The sequence below is a fragment of the Electrophorus electricus genome, chromosome 19, assembly GCF_013358815.1.
Source record: "Electrophorus electricus isolate fEleEle1 chromosome 19, fEleEle1.pri, whole genome shotgun sequence".
Taxonomy (NCBI): Eukaryota; Metazoa; Chordata; class Actinopteri; order Gymnotiformes; family Gymnotidae; genus Electrophorus; species Electrophorus electricus.
This window is the reverse complement of record NC_049553.1, coordinates 5,930,556-5,956,282: the sequence shown is the minus strand read 5'-3', so window position 1 is coordinate 5,956,282 and position 25,727 is coordinate 5,930,556. Positions and strand designations below refer to the sequence as shown.

At 43.2% G+C, this 25,727-nt stretch overlaps 3 protein-coding genes across 7 annotated transcripts in view; 2 read left to right on the top strand and 1 right to left on the bottom strand.

Annotated features, from left to right (window-relative positions):
* Nucleotides 1-383: 383 nt before the first annotated feature.
* pelp1 (proline, glutamate and leucine rich protein 1) lies at nt 384-14,971 on the top strand. The gene is given in 21 exon segments (XM_027015561.2): nt 384-524; nt 922-985; nt 1,138-1,166; nt 1,168-1,216; nt 1,219-1,244; nt 1,688-1,711; nt 1,713-1,838; nt 3,865-3,936; nt 4,025-4,084; nt 4,252-4,408; nt 4,572-4,704; nt 5,016-5,103; nt 5,269-5,357; nt 5,512-5,625; nt 5,802-5,952; nt 6,786-6,948; nt 7,040-7,095; nt 8,012-8,236; nt 12,454-13,648; nt 13,651-14,321; nt 14,646-14,971. Coding segments are annotated over 21 exon segments (3,723 nt in total). The 3' UTR covers nt 14,736-14,971.
* A 617-nt stretch (nt 14,972-15,588) lies between these two features.
* On the top strand, nt 15,589-24,825 carry alox12 (arachidonate 12-lipoxygenase). 5 transcript variants are annotated; one of them, XM_035519918.1, is made up of 15 exons: nt 15,589-15,668; nt 18,758-18,901; nt 19,173-19,374; nt 19,503-19,584; nt 20,141-20,263; nt 20,425-20,531; nt 20,824-20,996; nt 21,165-21,308; nt 21,393-21,596; nt 21,831-21,917; nt 22,374-22,543; nt 22,759-22,880; nt 22,977-23,077; nt 23,367-23,537; nt 24,082-24,825. In XM_035519918.1, the coding sequence occupies exons 1-15, from the start codon at nt 15,636-15,638 to the stop codon at nt 24,259-24,261; spliced, it is 2,043 nt and encodes a 680-aa protein (XP_035375811.1). In that variant the 5' UTR covers nt 15,589-15,635; the 3' UTR covers nt 24,262-24,825. The 5 variants fall into 5 exon arrangements, with proteins under 5 accessions (XP_035375811.1, XP_026871365.2, XP_026871366.2 ...); XM_027015564.2 differs by lacking the exon at nt 15,589-15,668 and adding an exon at nt 15,814-16,495; XM_027015565.2 differs by lacking the exon at nt 15,589-15,668 and adding an exon at nt 15,814-16,515.
* Nucleotides 24,826-25,039: 214 nt separating this feature from the next.
* The window catches only part of rnaseka (ribonuclease, RNase K a), a 1,492-nt gene continuing 804 nt past the window's right edge, over nt 25,040-25,727 (bottom strand). Inside the window, exon 3 of the mRNA XM_027015567.2 lies at nt 25,040-25,491. Coding sequence (XP_026871368.1) covers nt 25,347-25,491 — 145 coding nt within the window. The 3' untranslated portion in view covers nt 25,040-25,346. The remainder of the gene's footprint in view (nt 25,492-25,727) is intronic.

Genomic DNA, 25,727 nt, shown 5'->3' with positions numbered 1-25,727 from the left:
CGATTAAATGCCGTCCCTTCTGTGCCTCCTCGTCCCCAATTCAACGTGGACAGCGCCAGCAGAACTGGGTTAATTTCACCGGGGGGAAACGAGGGAGCGGGTCGGGTTTCCTAAACGTTGGAACAGTGATTGTCTCTTACAGGATTCAATGCGTGCGTTAACGTAAAATGGAGAACGCAAAAGAGAATGAAAAGGAAACATATCATTCCTCATGCCCGCTCCAATATCACCCGAGGACCCGGCGGAGCGTCCCACGGGATCCCAATCCGCCCGCCGCCGCCGCGCGCGCGCCCGGATCTCCGCGCGAGTCCAAACGGGCGGCGCGCGAGATATCGACGAAGCGCCTCGTCGGAGGCCACTGACGTCATTCGCAGGGAGGCAAGATGGCTGCGGCGGCTTGGCTGCATGGCCCCAACGGTGTGCGGCTGACCGAGGGTCTGGCGTCGGCGCTGAGAGAGGACCGAGCCGAACACCTGCCCGCGCTGTTGGCGGACTATCGCGAGCACGGCGTGGTCGCGACGCACGTAAGGCAGAGTGGCCGCCGCAGCGCTCAGAGGAGCTTCGCCTCGGCGGCTCGCTTCAGCGCGGCGGCCCTGGGTGGGATGGTGCCGTCTTTGTGTGTTGACGCGCTGCTCTGCCACCTAAAGGGGCTGACATTGCAATTCCGGTTGTCGAATTTTATGTATATGCACAAGTTGACCACAGCTTTTATTAACGGGTTGCCCCGATGGTGCTGACACTCGTAGCTGACATTGAGCTAAGCGACATAAAATAGGCCGGTAGCCTTCGCTGATTTATTTATTTCACATGTTGTTTTCTCTGACTCGCAGAAAGCTAGCTAGGTTAGTGGACGTAAGTCCGCCTTGGCACCGACGCAAATGCCGAGTGGGGTTTTTTAAACAGATTTTGTCTCTGCCATAGCACTCCGGGCCGTGGGCGGTCTCGCTGGGGATCAGCAATGCCCGGCTCGGGTCAGCAAGACGAGGTGGGCAGCATACGATGTACACGCGCTTTGCTTGGTGTGGATAACTGTAGGTCACTCTGTACGCCGAACGATCATGTCCATCAGGAGAGGGAACAGTTTTAACGAATGCGAAATGCTGAAAGAGGTTAACTTTGAATCTTCCTGCGTTTTAGGTTTTGAGGGTCTGTGTTTGTTGTCTATGTTTGGTGAAGGACAGCTCGAGTGAAGTCTTCCAGCAGCACTGTCTCTCGTGGTACGCACTCTACAACAGATTATCCAGGTGATCCCTGGCTGCATTTTGCCCAATATTATTTTTGGTAACAGCTGCACATTATGAATCCTGTACTTTATTGTCTTCCTTTATGTATGTAATTTAACAGCTTTCATACATTTTTGTATACAGAAATTGTCTTTATCTGACTGAACATGCGTTTCATTCCGTTATCCATAATTGCTCTTCGCCATGTAGCTTTGGTTTAATGTAGTGTGGTCTTATTCCAGGCACATCAGAAGGTTATTTGGAGAATATAGCCGTAGTACTGAACACAATTTTTCTGCTACTTTTGCCAAAGAAATGCAACGTCTGTGCATTGCCGTGTTAACGAGACCTGAAGTGCGTTCTACCAATCTGCTGCAGATGTGGTGAAATGAAATTCTTGCTCCTTTGCTCTCTGTCCGTTGCCCTCCCTAACTCCCTCTTCTGTCTCCGGCCTGCGCGTGCAGTCGCAAGCCCCCCTGCCCACGGTTTCAGCTGGCGGTGAGCGTGCTGTCTGACCTGCTGCAGTACTCCTCCCAGCTGCCCGAGCTGGCCAGAGAGGTGGGCCTCAACTCTGTGCTGGGGATCCTCACCTCCCTGCTGGGCCTCAAGTCTGAGGTGAGACTCCACACCAGCTCTAAGCAAATGCACTCGCGTCTCGCCTCATAGGTAAATGGCAGGTAATGGGGGATGTCGTGGGTTGGAAGTTGGAAGGAGCTTTGTTTAGATTTTAGTTTTTCTTGATCTACTATTGGCCCGTTAGATGATGTGCTCTCAAGACACAGCAGAGTTGAGTTTTTTTTTTTTTTTTGTTGGCTTTCTCACAAGAGAGATGTTTGAACCATATTAGTTACAGGGCTGATGTTTTGCTTCTAGTGTTGAGGGACTAGATGCATTTTCACAAGTGGGCTGGTTTCATTCGTTTCTTTTCCCACGTGAACATGAAAAACAAACCCAATTCAGACCGCATTCCAGGTTTTCTCAGTACAGTAATTGTGGTTTATATTATGGTCTGATTGTGTGATGGGAAAACAAGTATGTCTGGTCTGTTCTGTGCTTTTATCCATGTGGAAATCTTTAGGGTTGCCCCTACACAGTGACTACAAACAACTGCAAGAAAGATTACCGCACATGGGATTGTATGGTTTCTGCAGCAACATCCGTCATCTCAGTTTTTTAAAATGTATTTATTTTTTTAGTGTCCTCCTTTTCTGACAGCATCAGATTTATAGTAATTGGATATAATCACAATGCGCGTTTGTGTAAGATGGTATGTTTGCAGTAAATATATATATATATATATATATATATATACTATATATATTATAATTATATATATATATATATATATTTATTATTATTATTATTTATTTATTTATTTTTTACATTTTTTTCTCTTCAAACTTACCAGCATGACTACTCTCAGGATTGTATATTTTCCCAATGAACTGGATGGTATCATCTCTAGTTTAGTTATTAAATTGGCTAATTATACTTGTTCTAAGACCAGACTTACCAGCTATATCAACTTAATCAAAGATGTGAGAGGCACCACCAACAAAAATCAAGATGAAATACAATTCTGAGCCTAATATACTTTTTAAATGATGGATTAAATCCCATCACCTGAATTCTGATATTTTTCAATTCGTGGATCATGCTTGCAACAAGAAGTTGTAAAGAAGATTTGCTTAAGAAAACGGATGAAAACAATAGCACTACCGGGTTGTGCCTCCTGCCTGTTCAAACCACAAGAAAGTTGCCCCTTTTCCCAGTGATTCAAAATGAACTTCTCCAGAAAGATGTGTCCTATCAAATGCCTAAAATTTCTACCTACAACGCCTACCACTAATGGAATCAAGTCCATTACTGACACTAAGGAATTTTACTGGTGGTTAAGACTACATGCTTATTTTAATAAAAATGATACTCTGCACACATCACGACACTAGTGGAATCTTATTTAAATATAGCTCAGCCAAGTTGTCCTGGACAGTTCCTACAGGGGAATTCGAAGCATTTTTATATTAATATCTATGAAGGAGAAATTAGTAACTTTAATTTCAACAAACCTGCTAAAAATTGATCTACCAAAAGAAGAATACTCTGTACTTAAAAAAAAAAAAAGAGAAACAAAATGAGTGAGTGTTATTAAGCCAGCTGATAAGGTTGGAGCTGCTAAAGGACAAAAGACCTTTAGAAGAAGATAACAGTCCAACAGCTTCCTGAAACTAGTTTTTATATGCAAAACAGCCCTGGCCTCACTCATGCCATTTCAACAGGACATCTCTCTCATTCTGCATGGGGTCTTATTGTAGGTAATCCTTGCCATAGCTGTTTCTATCTTCTTAAAACAAGGTCAATCTTGGACGTCCATCGTATCTACTTGTTGTGAGGGATCGGAGTTCTAAAGGGGCTGTGGTGTGAACAGCAAGTGGTGCTAAAGAGGACCAGAAAGAGAACTGAGTTCTGTTTTAAAGTTCATTTACATTCAGTGTAAAAAGAAGTCTGTTACAGCCGGCTCCCTTTGTAGTTATCTTTTAACCGAAGCTGTTTCGGCTCATTTAAAAACAACTGTGAAAACACACAGGTTTGCCTTTGACAGAGCTGTCCATCTTACAAATGAAAATTGTCTTTGTTGTAGTGCCACCTAGCTGCCATGGAGGGAATGATGGCTTGTATGACCTATTACCCACGAGCATGTGGCTCACTGAAGGTGAGTGCTTGTGCTCTTCCCTTTGAGCAATCTGTCGATAAAGTGCCTGCATGCTCTCTTTGTTCACCACACCTGCTTGCGCCTGCAGGAAAAGCTAGGAGTTTACTTCCTGTCTAAGATGGACTCTGACAACCCAAAAGTACAAGAAGTAAGTGTCCTTCTCATGCTGCTGTTCTCAATTGTTAGTCCAGGCTTTTTTATGCAAGTGACGGCCATTGTCATTCATTCATTCATTTATTTATTTATTTATTTATTTATTTATTGCAGAATTATTTATTAGCCTTCTCATCCAAATTTATGTTCCTCGTACTCTAGGTTGCTTGTGAATGTTACGGACGGCTGCCTTGCCTCGGAGGTGTGCTTGAGCGTGGGGGAGGTGGACGCAGGGCTGAGGGATGGACCAATCAGGTGCACTGTCTGCTAGCATCAGCTAATAACATCCTGGGACAATTGTACCAGGGCATAGAGACAGGTGAGTGACACCTAGATAGACACAGTATGTCTGTCTGCGCTCATTCAGGAAATGTGCGAGAAAGTCCAAACGAATTCTTACCTAATTCACCAGTGTCCACTCCTTTTGTACTGTATATCGTCTCCTTATTTATGGTGTGTTTGTTCTCTCTCTGCACGTTCAGAAGAGACTGTACAGTATGAGGGACCAGGAGTAGAGCTGCCTTTTCCACCGATCGACGACATCGATCCACTCTTGATTCTTCAACTTCGTCATCGCTACAGAGCTGTGTGTCTCGCTCTCAGACATACACTTGGGTGTGTGTGCTTGTTTTTCTTGTTGTTGTACCTATAGAACAGTTGTGAATTATCTTTGCCCCTGTGACCTCAGCCCAGTGGTCCCAGCCTAATGCTCCCCCTGCTAACTGTGTTTGGTTGGCTTCACAGGCTGGGCTCCTCGCCTCCTGGGTTTCTCTTTGCCACTTAATAGATATACTCAGTAAAATGAGTGTGATTTAGTAATTAGCATTGTTTTCTAGACATGCTGATCTGAACAAAATTCCAAAATCAATGTTCCAAAATGCTGATAAAATGATGCAAATCTTTTGCTATTTTTCTCTTGTATGCAGTGTTGATCCGGCAACCTCGGTGCGTCTTTCTGTTCAGCATGTCCTTAACCTGGTGTGTCGTGCCCTGGCTGTTAGCATTAAGAGCATTGTAAGACCCCAATCCCCCCTGTTACTTTTTCCACAGATCTACACTCTAGATGAACACTTATTTCTAGTAGACATGTATACAGCAACCCATACATGTTGTTACTCCAACAGTAAGGCCTTGCTCGTCGTGGTGTGTGTGTGTGTGTGTGTGTGTGTGTGTTTCTAGAATGCCACAGGTGAAGGCTGCTTGAAGCTGCTGGTTTTGCCTTCAATACACAGCGACTCCCTGGAGCTGCTCTCCGCACTAATCAAAGCGTGGGTAAACACAAACCAGTTATTAAAGATGGCTGTTCTCCCACCAGCCTCCATCAGCAGTTTAAAGTCTTGGTATGAATAGATGTGTGCCGGTAGTCTGCTGTGGTGGTAGTAAGCTGTTGGTTGAGTGCACTGGTGGTGCTGTGTGTTTCAGTGTGCGCAGTGGCCTGGTGCGGTATTGTAGCGTGCTCAACAGGCTCTTCTCTCAGTCACTGTCAACATGGGCATCACTCCCAGAGGCCAGCCTGGGCCAGCAGAGATCATACAGGTAATATGCATGCGCGCACACACACACACACACACACACACACACACACACACACACACGTATGCATAGGAAATTGAATTTTATTGGTCCTTTGTGTCTTAGTTGAAGCATAAGCTACCTGTCACTTAGAGGTTTGTGAATAATGTAGGTTGTTGTCTCTCTCGTTTTGCCCACAGTGCTGTGCGAGTGACCCTATACCATACACTAGAATTGTGGGTGCGTGTGGGTGGAGCCTCTGCCTCAGTACTGCAGGGAAGCACCTCCCACTCAGAGCTGCTCTTCACTCACCTCCTGGGTGACATTACGCCAGGAACCGAGGCTGTCAAAGTGAGTCAAGTTTGGAGTTTTGGTACTCACTAATGTAAAGTATGTTCAGATGTGTATTTATGTACATTTATTTTAGTGAATGCACTAGTAAACGGATCAAGAACACATCATTCCTTCATCGTCTATGTACTTATTGCTTTGCATTTCATCATTTATGTAATTTACCGCTTTTCCTACTTAATGTAGGGCCAGTCTGAGTAATTTTAAATATTCTGGATATTTGTTATTCCTTTGAGATGCTGTATTTTTGATATAAAAGGCATCTAGAGCTGTGATTAATATGAAAAATGTAAAATGAGAAATATAAATAAATTGTATTTGATTTGTGTCATCAGTTACACTGTGCATTAACATAGTCTCAGTGCCAGTGTGTGGTGACGTTTGAAATTATTGGATGAGGAGGAACATGTTCAGTGCAAGATATGTGACAAGATATTGATATACCATAGAGGCATGACAGTTCAGCGTTTAGAAGAACAGGAATCTTTATTTAACTGGGCCTGTCGCCCCACACGCTGCATACCCTGCACATGTTGGAACATCACCATGCTCTAGAGTTTCTCTGATGCTTATTAAATTATTATAGCTGCACTATTTGTGAAATGCAGGTGTGCGCACATAACATAACACACGTGCTTATGCTAACAAGATTTAGTTTTGAAGCTTTAATATTATTGTATTTGTATTTTTAAATTTTTTTGTTTACTTTTTATTTTGTGTTTTGCGAAAGTATGTGGATAGTTATTTAGAAACACCAAGCATTTAAGGGCATTATTTGGGGTGCTCCTAGCTCACATCCTTCCTCGCTTTCCCACGTTGTTTCTCTCCGCTAGCTTCGTGCGGGACAGCCAGCCATGCCGGACCTGGTCGGCACCGCTGCAAAGGCGGGACCTCGGCGGACTAAAGGACTGGGCATTGGAGAGCCAGGTTGTATTTCACTGCAAAGGAAAGGTGATGCCCTAGCAAATCAGGACACATGCTTTGCTGCTCTTCAAGGTGAGAGGCTCTCAACTAGGACTCGATCGCTTATGATTAGAAATCTATAAAAAATATATTAAACACATGAATTGATATTGTTTGATTGCAGCCCTTAGACAAATTGTTTTGACTAGCGGCACTCTGTTGAAAGAAGATCTACACAAGGTATGTTGGTTTTTATGAAGCAGTCAACTTGACATTTTAAAAGTCTCTTGCTTTTCATTTAGCCTGAGAGTTGCTTGCACAATTCAAATAATCTTTTACATTTTTTCACTTTTTTTTTTTTTTTACCTGTTTTTATTTGGGAGTAGTTTATAGCACCATACAAATATTGTCCACCAATATGAAATTCTGCAAACTTCTTTAAGAAAAGATAAACATCAACAATAACGACAAACACGACCACTCCTAAGTTTATCACACTGAATATCACACACACATATTGCTAGTGGCTCAGTCATAAGAGTGAATAAAGAGTGGTGCAGGAGGGAGGGTACCCCGACGAGTACCTCAAATAACAGGCTTATGTCCCGTTAACGTAGACACTGACTTGGGGAGGTGCATACAGCAGCCGTGTCCCGGAAGTAAAACCACTTACGGAATGATATTTTTTAGGTACTTCCACTTGTGGTCAAAAGCCTTCTCAGTGTCGCGTGAGACTACTATCTCTGGAGTCACGTATATTTAATAGTACAAGAGTTAAAGAACCGCTACCTCCCTTTTAATAAAAAACCTGTTTGCCCCTCTCATGTAATGCTTGGTGGCATCTTGAAGCCTGGGAGCAAGTGCATTGGCCAGTATGCGTGCATCTACGTTCTGTAGTGGAAAAGGGTCTATAAGAACTAGTGTTGGAAGTAGAAACAGCACGAGTGCTTCACTCCGCCCTTGGTTTTCGCGCTCTCAGCCTCTCTGCTTCATTTTCATGCCCTTTGCTTTCTCTCTCTCTCTCTCTCTCTCTCTCTCTCTCTCTCTCTCTCTCTCTCTCTCTCTCTCTCTCTTCCCCCCAGCCCCCCCCCCCCCCACTCTGGGGCTTTTTGCACTTCACTTAAAATCTCTTTTCTCGTTTCTCTCCCTCGCTCAGAGGCTGCAGGACCTGGTGGTGCCCCTGTGCGTGCGGCTGCAGCAGCAGGCTCAGTGCGGCGCAGAGAAAGGCAGCGTCAGCGGCCAGTATGGCGGCGCGCTGCCCCGGCGGGAGCTCTACCGCCTCCTGCTGGCCCTGGTGCTCGTACCCTCCCCGCGCTGGCCCCCGCCACTCTCCTGTGCGGTGTCCGTGTTCAGCCAGGGCCGCCGAGATCGAAACATCGTGGTGAGTGAGCCGATATGATCCCTTCCCCGGCATGTGCCTTGCATCACCACCTTTAAGGGGAGATGCTGCCTTGTTGGATGAATTATTATTATTATTATTATTATTTATTTATTTTTTTTTATTTATTTTTTTTTTTAAAGGTTTTTGTGTGTGTGTGTGTGCGCTTTATTTATAGCAAGAATATAACCCAAAATATAGTTTCTGATATGTGATCCCTGTACACACAAGTACTTTTACTATACATGACTGACTAAATATTTCTAGAGTAACTGGTTATTCAGGTTAATCCAAATTTCTCTGGCACAAAAAGGTTCGTTTGTGTTTTTGGGGGGGGGGCCAAATGGTTTCCGTTTTGTCTTTTGAGATTTGGTCAGCGCAATAAACACTGGGACAAAAAAAAAGTCTAAATGGTGTATATTTTAAAGAAAAAAAAAGAAAGCTTTTTAATAAGTGATTTCGATGGATGGTAATTATTTTTCAGCACACTGGACCCCAGTCTGCTCTTGTAGATTCGCCTTTGTGTATTTCACTTGGTATTTGTTTGAGATTAACTCAACAGCAGGTGTGTCAGCAGCAGACATGCTCAAACAACAGCACGTAACTGACATGAGATTTTAAGGCTTTCTGTACTAGGTTGTTGTTGGTTATCTTAAAGCATCTAGATGTAATCCAGATGTAATCCAGGTATAGATTACATTTAATAGAGCCGGGCGTTGAAACCTAACTCACTTTTTGTTTTGGAAATAAAAACAGATTGTAATGGCTTGTTGTAATCTTATTTACACAGGAGTTATTGTTAACCAAAATCCAGGCTTGTTGGCTTTTAAACCTTTACTCCAAACAGTGCAAAAAAGCATCCTGTAAACATCGTAATAGTCTGAAAGATCATTTATTTCATTCAGTTCAGTCGTAAGGCTTAATTTGGTATATGGCAATAACATACCTGTTTACCTGTTTGGTTTGGTCTTGTTTGTGAGCCAGCATGTCCACTGTGCAAGATTACGTTAATGTCAGACACCGACAGAGTGGCAGAGATTCAGTGTTGAAGTACTTTTGGTGATTTTATATTCTGTGACCTTTTTGAAAATCTGCACAGTACAAAACATTTAATTTGGAAAAAAATGAAAGGCACAGAGGGAGGTAATGGATAAATAGAACATTATGTAATGGTTTAGATTAGATTCACCTTCGTAGTTGTGCAGAGTACAGGTACGGTGCCAATAAAATGCAGTTTACTTTTTTGGTCATTGTGAGATCGGTGTGCCAAGAGGTTCCTGCATGGCACCTTCATGTAATACTTGTACTACAAAGCACCCCGAGTCTTCTCCTATAATGACACTGTAGAACACATGGCAAGAGGTCCGAGACCGTTCCTCCTTGCAGAAGCTCTTCTGGTCCACTCTCATCTGACTCTAAAACACAGTCCCACTGAAACGTCCATTGTAGTCTATTGGTCCTTGACAACAGAGGCTTCTGGCAAGGCTCCAAAACAACTGATTGATTGTAAAGATTCTAATCTCAAAACTGAACTAGAGAAACTAGTGAAACAGGAAGTCATAGGTATCCATATAAGGGTTCCTAATCAATCAGGTGAATGCTGAAACAGAAAATGTAAGTTGGAAAACACTTCGGTTATATTTTATTCTTAAGAATTTCTAGGTGTGCCAAGACTTGTGGCGTGCACAGAACAATATTTTCCTGTCAATCATTGTACTTCAGGATTAGATTTTTATTTATTTATTTATTTATTTATTTATTTATGTATTTATTTTAATGAAAGCTCAAAAGGAAAAACAATAAGGATTGTCTTTCAAAACCTGGTTTGCTCATGTTTATCATGGGTAACCGTATTTGTTTATAGGCACTGTACCTGTTTTATAGGTTGAGCATAGTAATCCAAATGCTTATTTTATTACTTCTGAACACGTGCTAATTTATGGAGTCTTTTTAAGATGCTATGTGCACAAAATGAAGTAGTAGTTATGTAATCAGTTTACCGATGAACCTTGTAAACGTGTGCGCTGCTTGGAGTGGCAACAAATAACTCCTTTTGTTATTGGTTAGTCTAGCATGGTTTTTAGCTAACCAGGTGATTTAATGACTACTCCATCTGAAGGATACTTGTGTGGCTTCTTGGGATAAATTCATCAATGCACATGTCCTAGCAGGGTTTAAAGCAAAAAATCTGAAGCTCAAAAGTGTAGCATGTCGGCGTGTATGCCTGGCTTGTATGTTGGGGGTAGTCTTGTGAGGGCTTCCCTTTAGTTGACTGTCAGATGTGATTAATCATGTGAGGTACTATGGTGCTCTGGGTACTTTCTGCATGGATGTAAATCTTGGCAAACAAAGCTTGATTCTTTGCCCTTTATAATTTAATCCACATATGCTTTGGCTAGTTGGACTAGTTAAATATAACATTTGCTTTCATCAATATGCACCAATATTAAACTGGAATTGAATTAACTGTGATACATTTCTGGGCATATAAGTTTCAGACATATTACAAATGGTAACAGGCAAATATGCTCTGAATAAGAAGAAAATATTGAAATGGATGCAATATATAATCTTGAGTGGTCATTAGTAAACCCACGAATGATGCTCTGTGCTGAACAGGCTGACATCGTAGGCACTGGTAGCTTAGGGGCCGCAGTTCAAAGGCAGCGTGGAGCACTGGGGAAGGATCATTGGAGAATGAGCTTTTCAGCGTTTGTTTGTTTTTAATAACAGAAGCCAAAGACCTCCTTTTATATGGAAGGAGATGGATAAACAATGAAGCAGCTCCCAATAAATGAGTTAAATGAGCAGTATCGGACTTACTAAAGAGGAGTCTTTGGAAAATTTCTTAAAATGCATGGCTGACTAATATATATTTTTTAAAAAAATTAACTCTCTCTTCTCTTCAAATGTTAATGTCTCATCGAACATGTACTTGGAGGTGTGTACACATTCTGTAGGCAATCCCCTGATGTGTCTCAGTACTTAAGGGTTGCAGCTGAGAAAAATCAACAGCGCTGTGTTTGTGTTTTTTATTCGTTTCTAGGCATGAGTAATTCCACATTTCTGAGAATTCCAGCAACGCTTGATCTAAAAGCAGAGGCAGTAGACCTGTAAACAGTAGATTTTATGGTGGGATTATTTTTGTAGCCATTCCTAGTCATCTACAGTATACATAATGAACACAGCACAACCATATAGGTTTACTCTTTCAGATCCTAAGGTCAGGACATTTTGCAAGAATAAGAAAGAATCCATATGCGGTTCTTGACCATAATGGAACTTGTGACCCACACAAAAACCACTTCAGTGTATGTGTAACCACATATTGCCAACTCGGGAATATGTGGGAAGTCCATGACCTATTCTGCATTGACTTTGAGAAACCTTTGGATGCTTTTGTTAGTGGGACTAGATGACTGCAGTGCTTTCTGGCCTACCCAATAGCTCTCTCTCTTAGGCTTGATTTTAGGGTTCTTTGTTTCTAAATGTCTTTATAGGTTTACTTGTACCTATCTTGGCAAAAAATTTACTGCGCACCCCAGAAGAGGGCAGACAGAACTCCAGAAAGACATGGAGTTCTCGCCCAGAAGTTTTAATTATTTTGTATTTTAATCTGTTTAAATTACTCTTTTAAAAGAAGGCTTACAAATCATTTTTCAGAGGTGCAGTATAAAATATATTATGATGCTCATTCAAAGAAACTAGAATGACGACACATTTAACTGTTTGAGTTAAAATGTGTGGGGGTATAACAGTCTTGCTTACAAGATGTGGCAACATATCTTATTGCAGAAGTGGTTAGAAGTGACTGATTGGTGGTGCATTTCACCATTAGAACATTAGCTGAGTTTAAAACTTATCTAAACCCTGGAATAACTTTGCAAATTAAATAAAGTGAATGTATTGAGTGTAGTTTAACCAAACCTTCACTGGAAATAAAGGTACCTGAAACAAAACCTGAAAAGATACCTAACGTTACCTGGCTACCCCTAGAGAAGAGAGGTCGCATGGCACAGTTTCTGTGTGATGCATGGGGAGCAGCCCTGCTGTATGGTACTGGGTGGCTGAGTGTTTTGACTGATTTATTATATGACGTTCTGTGCTGGGAGCGGCAGCTTCCATTACTATGGTGTTCTGGTCAGTTTTGTGTTTCTCTGTCTAAGCTTTTAGAAACTGCAATTCACCTCCTGTCTGTTGTTCTCTCTGGCTCTCTTCAGGTTTCTTCATTCTGTGCTGAGGCCTTGACTATATGCAATACTCTGCTTCACCCACGTACCCCCTCCATCTCCCTGCCTCTCCCGCCCCTTACTCTCAAGCCAACCCCATCTGCACCTGTCCATGCCCCCACCCAGAACCCCTCGCTCTCCGTCCCGACCCTTCTGGGGGCCCCTGCACCAGGCCCTTCCTTTCCTGCCAGACATCCTCTGGGGTTGGGCCCTGCTGCTCTCCTAGGCTCCCTGGAGAACCATCTCCCCATGGTTCCTCCTGTTCTCCCCACCCCGGCTGGTGCCAGTGGGCCCCCAGGTGACCTGCTCCTCTCTCCAACCCAGCCTGCTGAACTGGCAGGCCTTGGGGCCCCAGAAGGCCAACGGCAGGTGTTCGTTCGCTATGACAAAGAGGAGCCTGAGGATGTGGAGATCTCTCTTGAGAGCGATTCGGACGATAGCGTAGTCATCATGCCAGAAGGAATGATGCTGGAGATGCAGGAGGGAGCGGTCAATCCACAGACTCTCGCGCCGCCACCAGGGGGCGCCATGCCTGCACCCGCTGCTGGAGTGGTGGGCGAAGCTGGGACAGTGGAAACTGCGCTCCCTAATGAGCTTCCCACATCCATTTCCCATCAGATCCTGCCATCCGATGCCAACAATATCAACTCCTTCCCTGGACCCAGCCAGGGAGAGCAACTCGCCTCTCTGGTGCCATCTCTGAACTCTAATGCTGTGCCGCTCACGGCACCCCCTGGTGGCCTGGGGAACTCCTTGCCAGCAGCTCCACAGCTTCAGCAGATGCTATTGCAGCCTTCGCCAGGAGGACAGGCAGCCCAGCTGACCCTGTCCTTACACATGCAGCTACAGAACCAGCTGGCCCAAACAAGCCGCCAGCTCCAACAGCAGCAGCAACCTGCCGGTGCAGAGGAGGACCAGAACGTCATCAACATCAACAGCTCAGACGACGACGAAGAGGAGGATGATGAGGGCATAGAGGATGAAGAGGAACTGGGAGAAGAGGAGGAAGAGGAGGAAGCTCTGGAGGAGGATGAGGAGGAAGAAGGAAGTGATTTCCATGATGATGATATATACACAGAGTATCATGATTTTGATATGCAAGAGGAAGAGGGGGAAGAGATAGAAGATGAGGAGGAGGAAGAGGAGGAGGAAGAGGAGGAGGAAGAGGAGGATGAAGAAGAGATCCACCTTTGGATGGGGACAACCGCCGAGGCGTGATGGCAGAAGAGCAGGGAGTGGTGATGATTGAAGAGCAAGAAGAGGGAGGCATGGGCGCTTTCCATGTGGAAAGGGAGAGACAGGTGGAAGGAGGGATAGAGGAAATGGAGGCCGTGAGAAGCGTCTGTGGGGAGGAAGGGATGAAGGACAAAGGGGCCGTGGAAGAGATTGAGAACATTGGCGCCGTGGAAGGGAACGAGAGCCTGGCCCCTGAGCAGCAAATAGAGACGCACGTGATTGGCGAAGACGCCGAGCAGCCGGAAGAGAGCGCCCCCGCCAAAGCCGTGGAGCAGGAGGAGAGGCCGTGGGTGCAAGAAGAGAGCGCGCCAGAGCCGTCGGCAGCACCGGAGGATACCGGGATGCCTCGGGAGGATCAGGAGGTCACTGTAGAGGGCGGAGTTAATGAGGAAAGTGCAGGGGGAGAGCAAGACGTGGCACCCGACCAAAGTGCGGTGTCTACATCGGGAGAAGCTGCACCACAGCAAGGAGACGAGGAGCCTGGGGAGAAGGCCAAGGGCGAAGAGGAGCAGGCGGGAGCGCTGGAGGAGGAGGAGGAGGAGGAGGAGGAGGCACGAGGAACAAAGAGAAAGATAGAAGATGTGGAGGAAGCAGAGGCCTCTGAACAGGGTAGTGAGAATAAGGTAAACCCCCTCGCCTTCATTACGCTTGTAGCCACTGAGCACCATGCTCCTACGTGAGAACGCGTCACTGAACGGAAAACGTTGTGGGCTTTAATAGCAGTGAAAGAATTCTTTCAAACTTTTTTTTTTTTTTTTTTTTTAAGCAGTGGTTCTGGGTGAGAGCAGCAAGAGGATTCTGTGTTTATCCATGAATTTAGCAATATTTATGGTCTGCCCACACTGTATAAACACTAGCAGGAGTGACTTGCAGCTCTAGAGTATGCAAGCTTGATTGGTTCAGTAAAGTACACTCTGCATTTCCTCTGTCCCTTTCTGTCCGCCCAGCGAGATGAAATGATGGCTTCCATGCTGGCTGACTTTGTGGACTGCCCTCCAGATGACGAGGACCATGGTGCCTCACAGTCCCATTCCTAGAGCACCAACATCTCCAGAACACATCATTCATTTGGTCTCCACGTAGACTTTCTTTCCCAGAGAGCAACAGATTCCTAAGGGGCTTGCATCAAGATTTGCGCACAGATATGTGTCACTAAAACTTGTACTTTTTTTTTTTTTTTATCTGTGATGATTATTTTAGATTTTCCTTAATGGATCGTACAGAGTGATGCAGTCATGGTCTTGCTTGTGATGTCATTAAAGATTTACTCTTTTATGGTGTCAAAAGTGCTTCTAACAAATGTGGGAACCTGTGGTGATCAACTCTCACCCATACGGCTGACTTGCATTCTGCCCCATTCATATGGCCCCATTATTCCTACATTTAAGAGCTCAGCAACTAGTGTGTTTTTCTTGCCCACATTCCTGGGCACTTTGCCCTGCGAGATAAAATATATATATTGGCTTGCCTGGAGCTATTCTGAATACGTGTTTGCATGCACTCAGCTTGCCTGTTTATATATTTTGTGGCTTCCTTTACTGTCCAGTATCCTTGGTTACCTACACATGGAGGAAAATATGGTTATTCTAGTGTTTTTGCTGTTTTTTAAGATTTTGGTTTTTTGTTTGTTACGTTTTTCTTATTTGGTTGCAGAAAACAATTAAAAATAGAAAAATGTACATATTCACCTGTCTGAGGGTTTAATCTTGCAGCTGATGGGTGCTTGTACTCGGATCTGAAGGTTTCAAATATGAAGCCCTTTCTTGTTGGTTTGAATTTTTAATTTAAGGTGTATTGTTTCAAAGAAAAATGTAGATAACCATCTGTGACGGAAGGTGGCATATTGGTATTCTGCAATAGATTGTGCAATATATGTGACAGCACCCCAACACACCTAGTGACAAGTCTGACGACGTAGGACTTGTGTGGTTTTCAGCATGATGACGAAGAAAGACGTTCTCTTTCCTTTGGTAAGTATTTGCTTAAATCAACACAACGTAAGGGTAGCGGACACTTAACATTATACATCGTTGTCCAGAACGGAGCAGTGATTCTGCGTATAGTAAATAGACCCGTTTTTCTTTCCTTGCTTGATGGTGTCCATTCCTTCTTATTGGCTGCGGTAAGACGGGGAGCTTTTATTATTATTATTAATAATAATAATAATAATAATAAGAAATGGTGCAGATGCACAGCAGTGTAGATCTACTGCCGCGTGATTTCAGCGTTGGTTAATGAAGCAAGTGCGTGATGTTTGCGACGAATGTCCTGCCGCCGCCGTCAACGAGGCACGTGGTGGCAGCCATCCAGCTGAAAAATCTGGAGCTCAACTGCAGCGCGCCTCGCCCGTGGATCACGCGTTTTCTGTGCGCCCGTCCTGCGAGATGGCGATAGTTTATAACGTAGCATACACACGCCTGTTCAAATGACTGCTTGAGTTCACAGAGCTTTGGATAAATATTAGGTCCCACATACTTCCGGCTGCAGTTGGATTACTCCAGAAAATTCCTATAAATCGCTAATTAAGTCTCTCTCGTATTACAGCCATTGTGAGATTTTAGAATGAACGCCTGTTGTGTAGATGGAGTTTCGTACCACATTAAAGTTTCGGTTTCGTTTAACCCCGACGTGATAAGGCTTTGATCTTCTATAAAAGCTTTGCTTCATCTTGACGGGCAAAGGGTGCTATCACAATGACCCCATTGTGATTCTGTAAAGGCCTTGTTCGCACTTTCAACTGATGAAATACTTCCCCAGTGGAGAAAGGCAAGACATCTAAGTATCTGGATTCTTTTCTGTGCGTATTTAGTTGTACAGGTGATCCTTCTTTTTTTTTCTGTTCTATTTTCTGATCCTGTATGCAGACCGTTAACGTCACAAGTTGTTTTATTTATAATCTATCATATTGTTTAAATCGTATAGTATGGTTTGGGGTTTTTTTGGCTTACCTGTCCGTTTTGTGTCTGTTATATTCTTAATTAGAACAAAGTTATCCCTTCATAGTTGATCTCATCTTACACTAACAGGTGCTTTCTGTTCTTAGGAGGACATAACAATGAGTTAAAGTGACTGATAATGTGCTCGAACAGAGTTATTGATTTTGCCAGAAAATACTACTACAACAAAAACACAGTAATGTGACATTTGTTGGGTATTGGCATCTTATAGACCAACTAATATTGTATTAATTAAAATAAACCCCATGAACATTCAGGCCAAATAGTAGCTTTTTCATCTGGCATTTAACTTGTGGTTTCATGACTGTCCAACTGGTGATTCTTCTTATGTGAAAGCTTGATTCATCACAGGAAATTCAACTGTTCAACCACTCAGTTGCTGATACTACACACCATAGAGCAATGCTATACCATGATCTAGATGACCAAGATAGATCAGGGAAATTCAGAAAGCCACCTAAACCTCTAGCAATGTGCTTGCCACAATATTAAAAAAAACAAAAAAAAACCACAACATCTGCACCATTTACATTCTTAGATGTGCATTACATAGCATTTAACATTGCATTGTGTAGATTGCAAGCTAATCTGATATGAAGGCTAGTTGCAGCTTTGCCACTTCCTTTAGCTGTAATGTTAGTGTCATCCTGAAAGAAGACTGGCTTAATACATCTCTCAGCAGCTGTATGTAATTAGTCAGCAAAATTGCATAATAAACTTATGAAGTTAAAAGGTTGAAAGATAAGCTTATTTGTGTAACATCAGTGTCTTCGATCTCGTCATTCTCTGCAGTTGTGTTAAGGATGCTGCTTTGCATAGATCTGAGAAATATCTGACTATTAATGCTGTCCACTGGTTTCTGTCTACTTCCTTTAACTTTCCTTTCCTTTAAAAAGGTCGTTGTAATTTGCATATTGGGGGGTGTGTGTGTGTGTGTGCATGAGAGAGGAGGGCTTTGGGGGCGGGGGTAAGAGAGCAACCCCAGGAGAAGAAAGTATGCAAGGAGAGCAAGAGTGTGAGTGAAAAGGAATCTGGGTATGTAGAACATAGCTGTAAGAACAGCGTGGAGTGACCAGTGCAGCAGAAAGAGAGGAACTGGAAGAGGACAGACAGACTGCACGAACCAAACAGCAGAAGCTGTAGACTAAAAATACAAGAAAATAAGGAAATAAGGAAATTTTTAACGACTGCGTTACTCTACATATAGGTAAACACTTTGTTTCCATGTAGTACTGTGCTTTCATTCAGTAATGGAATTATTTGCACACAAAAAACCCTGGTAGTTTAAGTGAGTTTATTTACAAGTTTGTTACAGTTTTACAAAGAAAACTGTTGTCATATTACAACAGTGGTATCTAATTTGACTAAAACTACAGCAAAGCACAAAGCTAGATTTGAATATTACAACATTCAAAAAGGGAGATTTACATTTGAAGTTTTCTCCCAACAGTATGATCTGGAGGGAAATTAATTATGTCAGATGCAGTGTAGGAATAAGAAAAACCAGACGCTTTTGCTTTTGAGGGTGAGCTGATTTCTTTCAGACTGTTAAGAAGATGGAAGTGGAGATCGTAACCTTTAGTTCAGATCTCTAAATGGCAATATTCATGTCATCTACATACCATGAATACTTAAACTATTCACTTATGAAAGCATTGAAACTTAATCTATGTATTGTTTATGTTGCTTTGTTATTCATGAGTGAGTAAGAATGTACTAGCATAGTTCTACCACAGCGGCAAAGCGATTTCAACCAAAAGCCTAGGGTTTGTGGTGGAAACACTGTAAGGAAGAGTAAACGTTTCACTGCTGTGGGAATGTTTGGTGCTTTTGGCCAGACTTGCTGGTTAACTGCTGAGTTATCCTGCATTTGCCCCTTTGTCTTGGTGAGGCTTTTTGCACTGGTGCATGCCCTCAGGCAGGCTAAAGATTCTAACCTGCGCAGCAGGCAAGCACAAACATGTCGCTATTTTATCTGACCAGATAAGCCTTTTACAGGAAAACCAAAACAAAATGGATGGTTGCTTTTAGTTAAAGAGTAATTGTGTGTGTGTGTGTGTGTGTATGTGTGTGTGTGTGTGTGTGTGTGTGTGTGTGTGTAGATGGAGTACAAAGTGACGGTGGCAACAGGCACCTCAGAGTACTCAGGTACTAATAACTACGTGTATGTGACTCTTGTGGGGGAGAGAGGAGCGAGTGAGCGGACCCTCCTTGACAACCCAGGTCTTGATCTCTGCCGAGGTGCGGTGAGTGAACCAGAGACCATCCACACAGCCTGCACTGCACTGCCCCACACGACATGACCCAGCTGCCTGTCTTTGCCTCTCATCCATGTTGGTGTTGGATGCATTTGAGGTCGCACAAAACCACTGGCCAGCATTTCCCACAATCTTATCTCACCAAGGTTCGCAACTGACCACAGGAATTGGGCAAAACGCAATGGCAACAGTTTCACCAGATTACTCCCTCTTGGGTATTGCACTTCCTGTTTGCCACAACTGCCCCCTCCTTCCGCAGGTTGACGAGTATACTGTACGGAGCTCGGCCCCCCTGGGCCGTATCCTGCTCGTGCGGCTAGAGAAGCAGAGGTACTGGGTGGAGGATAACTGGTTCTGCCGCTACGTGACGGTGACATCACCAGGAGGCCACAGCACAAGCACCTTCCCCTGCTACTGCTGGCTGGTGGGGGATGTGCAGGTGGAGGTGAGGGAAGGCACAGGTCAGTCCCAACACTTAAACCCCCCCCACCCCTCACCCCGGGGACCGGACCTTGTCCCCTGCTAGTTCCAGACGCACTGAGAGCAAGACAGAGGAGTAGCACCCCCTTTCTCGCGTTTCCTCTCGCAGCTAAGAAGCAGAGCGGCGATACGCTGCCCCAGGAGCGTGCGCACAGGAAGGCAGAACTCCAGGAGAGGCAGAAAATCTACAGGTGCGTATTTTCTTGCAGTATGCTTTCTAACACACTCCCTTTTAATATGCGTACCCCCTCTCGCCTGGATTAATCTCAACATCTCTGAAAGCTTCTCTGTTTGATACTGTGGTTCTGTCTAAGGAAAAACTTGGCTTCCTGTGATTTTGTTACCTTTGCGGATGAGAGGGATTTTCGCCACTTCTTTTCCCTGGCAACCCTACTGACATCAGCTGAGCTTTACCCGGGCCATTACCTGGATGCTTCACAGTGATGTGCACTTGGGATGTTGTTAATGGACCGATGGCGGAAATAGATTTTAGTTTTGAAATATGAAAAAACAAATATATTCTGAGTGAGGAGAGTTTAACATGGCTATATCCATTTGATGCCTGACTTCCCCAAAGTTAATTTGACTTTGAGGCTAAAATATGACTTGGGGAAAGTTTCCTTCATTTGAATTTCACACTCAATTCTGTTCATCTTTTACTCATGAGTCATTTAGATGACTTTTGTGTGTTATGACCTTTGCGTTCCATGCGTTGTTAATGTACATGTCCTGTGTGCCTCGTGTCAGATGGCAACACTGGGCTCCAGGCCTTCCCAAATGCATAGATGCCAAATCTGAAGCGGACCTTCCCCAGGATGCTCGCTTTGCCAATGAGAAGCGCAGTGACTTTGAGAGATCGCTTCAGTTCGCGTGAGTACTTATCTAAGCCAACACAAACTTATCCAAGCAAGACATCAAAGGAACACACCTGATGTTGATCTGTGTGTCTGAAACGTGTTTTTGCAATCACCTGGATATTCCACATGGCAGTCTCCCTGCTGTATCCATGATGAAACCCTCTGCCTTCTCAGGCTCTTGGAGCTCTCGCTGAAGAAGTTGGTCATTAAGTTTGGGAAGTCCTGGGATGACTTGGATGATTTTAAGCGGATATTCTGGCAACTGAAGAGTTCGATTGCTGGTAAAGTAGTGAAGACCTACCAGTTGGCCACAATCAATTTATTATTTATATTTGACTTTTATCAGAATCATTTCAAAAAGTCTTGCAATCAAACTGATGAGTAATTCCAGCATGACATTCCATACCTTGGCTCATTTTGCATGTCATTATGTGCTTTAACCTGTAACATTTTAAGAAATGGACTTGCACTCTTTCCTTTATTACTAAACTGAGAACAGACTGTGAAAAGGAATTATAATGTGTTGAGTGCAATTTATCGTTCTACTAATGTGGCACCTTTAAATGTAATTAGAGTACACTATGCAACACTGGAGAGAGGACTGGTTTTTTGGCTATCAGTTCCTGAACGGCTCAAATCCAAGAATGATTCAAAGATGCAAGAAGCTGCCTTCAAACTTCCCTGTGAGTGGAGATATGGTGCAGGCATTCTTAGGCCCCAACACTACCCTGGACAAAGAGATCAAGGTTGGCTCTAGTTCACTGCCTCTATAATTCATTTTCAGAAGGGACTATAGTCTGTCATAGTTAATTTATGTATAATCCTGTCATGTACCAGTACTCAATGTCATACAACTGTACTGTTACTCTACAGGCCATGAGAGATTTTTTTTCTCTCTCTCTCTCTCTCTCAAGGCTGGGAATGTGTTCCTGGTTGACCATGGTGTGATGGATGGCATTCCTGCGAATTCAATCAGAAATCAGAAACAGTACATAGCAGCTCCTCTCTGTTTGCTGTATGAGCATCCTGATAAAGGCCTCATTCCTATTGCTATACAGGTAATATGTACTCAGCTGTTCACTTCCACAGAAACTACAGCTACGTGGGTAACTGAATGGCCAAATAATTCTCTGTTGTCTCAGCTTGAACAGAATCCAAGCAGGGACACACCCATCTTCCTCCCTAATGACCCGCCCCTGGCCTGGCTATTGGCTAAAATGTGGGTCCGTCATGCTGAATTCCAGGTCTTCCAAGTGCTTTCCCACCTGTTGAGCACTCACCTTGTAGTGGAGGTGATCTGTGTAGCTACACTGCGTCAGCTACCTGCAGTCCACCCTATATACAAGGTTGGTGTGAGGTCAGGTCAGGGAATGGAGATCAAATCAAAGCAAACATCCAAAACATACACTTCTGTGTTGGTCTCAGACAAGATCCATTTTAATGCTTCCATCAATGTTGAACCTTTCATGGCACATGACATTTTTACAGTGGAAAGTAAACAACCAGGCAGTTGTATTTCTTATTTCTCTTTTTCTCTCACTTGCTATCTTACTCTGCCTCTTTCTCTCCGTCCGATCCAGCTGCTCAGTCCTCATCTGAAATACTCGTTGGAGATCAATTGCCGAGCACGCACACAGCTCATTTCTGCAGATGGCATATTTAAAAGGGTGAGTCTCCTTTTTCACTGTACAAATACACGTTTGCCTGAGAACGTTTACTATGTCTTTATTATACAAGGCAATATTTGTGGTGCACTATATTTGCATTTGCAAATCACCGTTATCCATATGCCATTTGGGAAAAGGTACCAAATCATTCAGGCCTTGATAGCCCAACTGTACGACAGTTTCTTCCCCAAAGCTATCAGACTACTCAGTATATGCCAGAGCTACCTTGATGATGTAGATGTAGTGCCACCCTGTGTAACATTTTAGAACTACAGGTTGACACAGGAAAAACTCTTGGTTTGGCTCAGAGTTGTACTCATAGTAAAAACCTGTAGCTCCAGGAATTCTTTGCCTCCAATCCAGTGCCAGCTTGTCTTCCCCAGAGGGGAAGCTTATTGTCCATGGCGTATTGTTTTGTATGAGGCTTTCATACGAGCAGGTGTTTTCTCCCGGCAGGTGGTGTCTACAGGTGGGGAGGGGCTGCTGGTGCTGGCGCAAAGGGGATATAAGGTCTTCACCTACCGCTCACTCCACCCGCGCTTCGATTTTGTGGACCGTGGCGTCAACAAACTCAAAAACTACTTCTACAGAGACCACGTGCTAATGCTGTGGGAGGCCATTCATAAGTCAGTGTCCAGGAACAGTGTCTTCCTTCCACCCTACTGTGTGCCGTCACTTTAATTTGGTGGTTCAGTGACTGTGTGCCGTCACCGAAATTTAAGCAGCAAATTGCATTTGCAACGTACAAACGAACCGCTTCACTGCCACGCCTACGTGGAGCGTTCTCTCATAACTTGGAGGTTCTCTCTCTCGCTCTCTCTCGCTCTCGCTCTGCCCACAGGTTTGTTTCCAGCATGGTATCCCAGTACTACAGCAGTGACAGTGAAGTAGAAGAAGACACAGAACTGCAGGCCTGGATTAGTGACGTGACTGAAGAAGGCTTTGTAGATGCGCCTCAGTTTGGTCAGTGCCCAAAGCTTGGCATCGCTGCTGGGCATCATTACATTTTTGCTGCTGCAGAATAGCTCAGGCGCTCCTCTTCTGTGTCATGCGTGACAGGGCTGGCTAATGACCTAAAGACCAGAGAGGAGCTGATCACTCTACTGAGCGTTGTGATCTTTACCAGCACAGCACAACATGCAGCAACTAACAATGGGCAGGTATAAATGGTTCTTAGGTTCTACACAGCATATTTCTTATGCTTTGTACAAACGGCCTATGCATATAATAATGTGTGTAAATGTTGGAATCTGTTGTCAGTCATTTTCCTTATCTTGTCTGAGATGTATAAGATCCTCAGTGCAGTGTTTTCGGTACTGTTCAGACTGTGTAATTGAGTTTTGCATCTTTGTGTGTGTGTGTGTGTGTGTGTGTGTGTGTGTGTGTGTGTGTGTGTGTGTGTGTGTGTGTGTGTGTGTGTGTGTGTGTGTGTGTGTGTGTATATACCAGTTTGACTGGTGTGCATGGGTACCCAACACCCCTTGCACCATGCGCCAGCCTCCACCCACAGATAAGGATGCAGTCACAATGGGCTTCATCATGGATACACTGCCGGATATCAGCCAGTCATGTGTGCAGATGGCAATCACATGGCATTTAGGAAGGGTACAGCCAGATGCGGTGAGTCAACACCTCCAATGAACACTTGCAGTGGTTTAAAATCTCAAAAAACATATCTTGCCTATCTAAAATAACTAACTGGATGGCTCATAGCTTTTAACTGGAACCTCAACTCATAGTCCTCAACTAGTACAAAACTGAGATTATTTTTATTTGGACTAAAATCAATACTCTTTAAATCACCAAACTGTAATATTTTCTTTGATGGTATTTATTTCCCCTTTATCACTAATTGAGTCTAGGTATCATTTCTTTATGGTATCTTTATGATCTATCTTATCTGTTTCTACCTATCTATTTCCTGACTCCACCCTCTGTCTCTCCCTCACTGAAATCCTGGTGTATAAATCAAAATGCAAGCTACTGCCTGCAGACACACATTAAATCACAAATAATGGAACACAACAAAACCTCTGCAATGGCACATTTATTCAATTAATTAATCTTTCATCTTGTATGGATGGCAGCATGCCACCTCTTCAGTTATGCATAAACCTAATGATTAAATTATTTATTTTTCTTTCCCTCTTCCACTCTGTCTCAGATTCCCCTAGCACAATATGCTGAGCAGTACTTCACTGAGCCAGAAGCTCTACGGGTGATTGACAGCTTCAGAGAGGATCTGAAGGAAGTTGAAGAGGAGATTTTGAGGCAGAATAAAGGCCTGGAATTACCGTATCTCTATTTGTGTCCCAGCCGAATAGAGAATAGCATTACTATATAAGCAAGTCTCTGTTGGCTGGGGTTTCCCAAGGGCATTATAACAAAATAGTATTGTTACATGGTAGAGCAATATCACAATAGACCGGCACGCGTTCATTTAAGATGATTTTAACACTATGATGCTCTTGGGAAACAGGGCATAGATCTAAACACTTTTGATAAGCATATTTCACCTTGTGCAGAATACATTGTAAAGATACAATTTATATACATAGAAGGTTCTTTAGGAACTTGGGAGCAACTTCAGAAGAGCACAGTGCTCTCTGACCTTTCTTTCTTTTTTTTCCAGCCATAAAAATGAACATCCTTGCTGTCAACATTCCTTTTTTTTTTAAATGGGTGTGGGTATGACAAGACTATATTTGTATATTTTTAATACATTTCTATACAGCATTGCTCAATTTTTATTACTGAGATGTTGTTCTTAGTGGATGTTATACAAACATATGCATATACAATCAATAATTTGGAAATGCTATAATGTCAAGTTACTTTTTCAGAGATCCACCAAGATTGATGGCATTGATGGGGATATTAGCAATTAAAGAAATGTACATTTCTGTTATTGGCTGCAGTATGAATGTTGAGAAAGCTGAATTCTCTACGAACCTTTTACATTTAAGAAATTATCACATTAAACATCATCATTTTATTTTGTATCTAAATGTTAAACATATTTATGGCTTTTTTGTATACAGGTAAGCTTTTATTGCAAAAACCATACTCTGAGATGAATGTTTCTTTTATCATTTTTAGGACAATTGGTCAATAGTCAGGCAAGATTTGTAAAGCACACAGGGCACATTTATTAATAAAACACAGCAGTCACTTATGTATTGAAATCAACTTCACATTTAAGGCACTTATTTCATCAAAGGCTTTAACCTGAAGAGGCTTTCAAACGAGATACTGGCACAGAGGATCGCAGTATGTTAGGTCTGATTATACTTAAAATAGCTGTGGTTTGATTACACTAAATGGCTGTGGCAATTTCCTCCTGTAATATTACTGTATAATCATTTACAGTATAGAAAATACAACAAGGTCACTTTCAGCATGTCTCCACTTGTGGGGACAGAACAGCTGCTAATGTACAAGATATTCATTGCGTTTATTCAGTCGGACTTGACAGAAGGACACAAATCCAATCACCACGTAGATTCCTGCAGCAATGAAGCAGTTTAAGCCAACTTGGTTGAAAAGTCCATAAATGTTTTGCAGGGCATTTTGTCTGTATAGAGTTAAGAGAACGTTAGTTTGCAAATAACCCAAAGAACATTTTGTCACATTTATCAGGACTGGTTAAAGTTTAAACAATTAATAATCTATAGGAATATTTAGATAATGCATAATACCCTAGTGCTACATGAATGCGTTTTCAATTACAAACCATTCAATAAAGTACACTTCAATTCTTCTGTCTGGCCTTTAACTCTTATACACAATCTCTCTCCTGTATGTTATAAC

Excerpts from the sequence above, each read along its gene's own strand:
- alox12 (XM_035519918.1), top strand. The coding sequence starts at position 15,636 with ATGATGACGAAGAAAGACGTTCTCTTTCCTTTG. Across the intron at positions 19,585-20,140 it reads GAGAGGCAGAAAATCTACAG|ATGGCAACACTGGGCTCCAG; the intron begins GTGCGTATTTTC and ends GCCTCGTGTCAG. Across the intron at positions 22,544-22,758 it reads CTGTGGGAGGCCATTCATAA|GTTTGTTTCCAGCATGGTAT; the intron begins GTCAGTGTCCAG and ends CTCTGCCCACAG.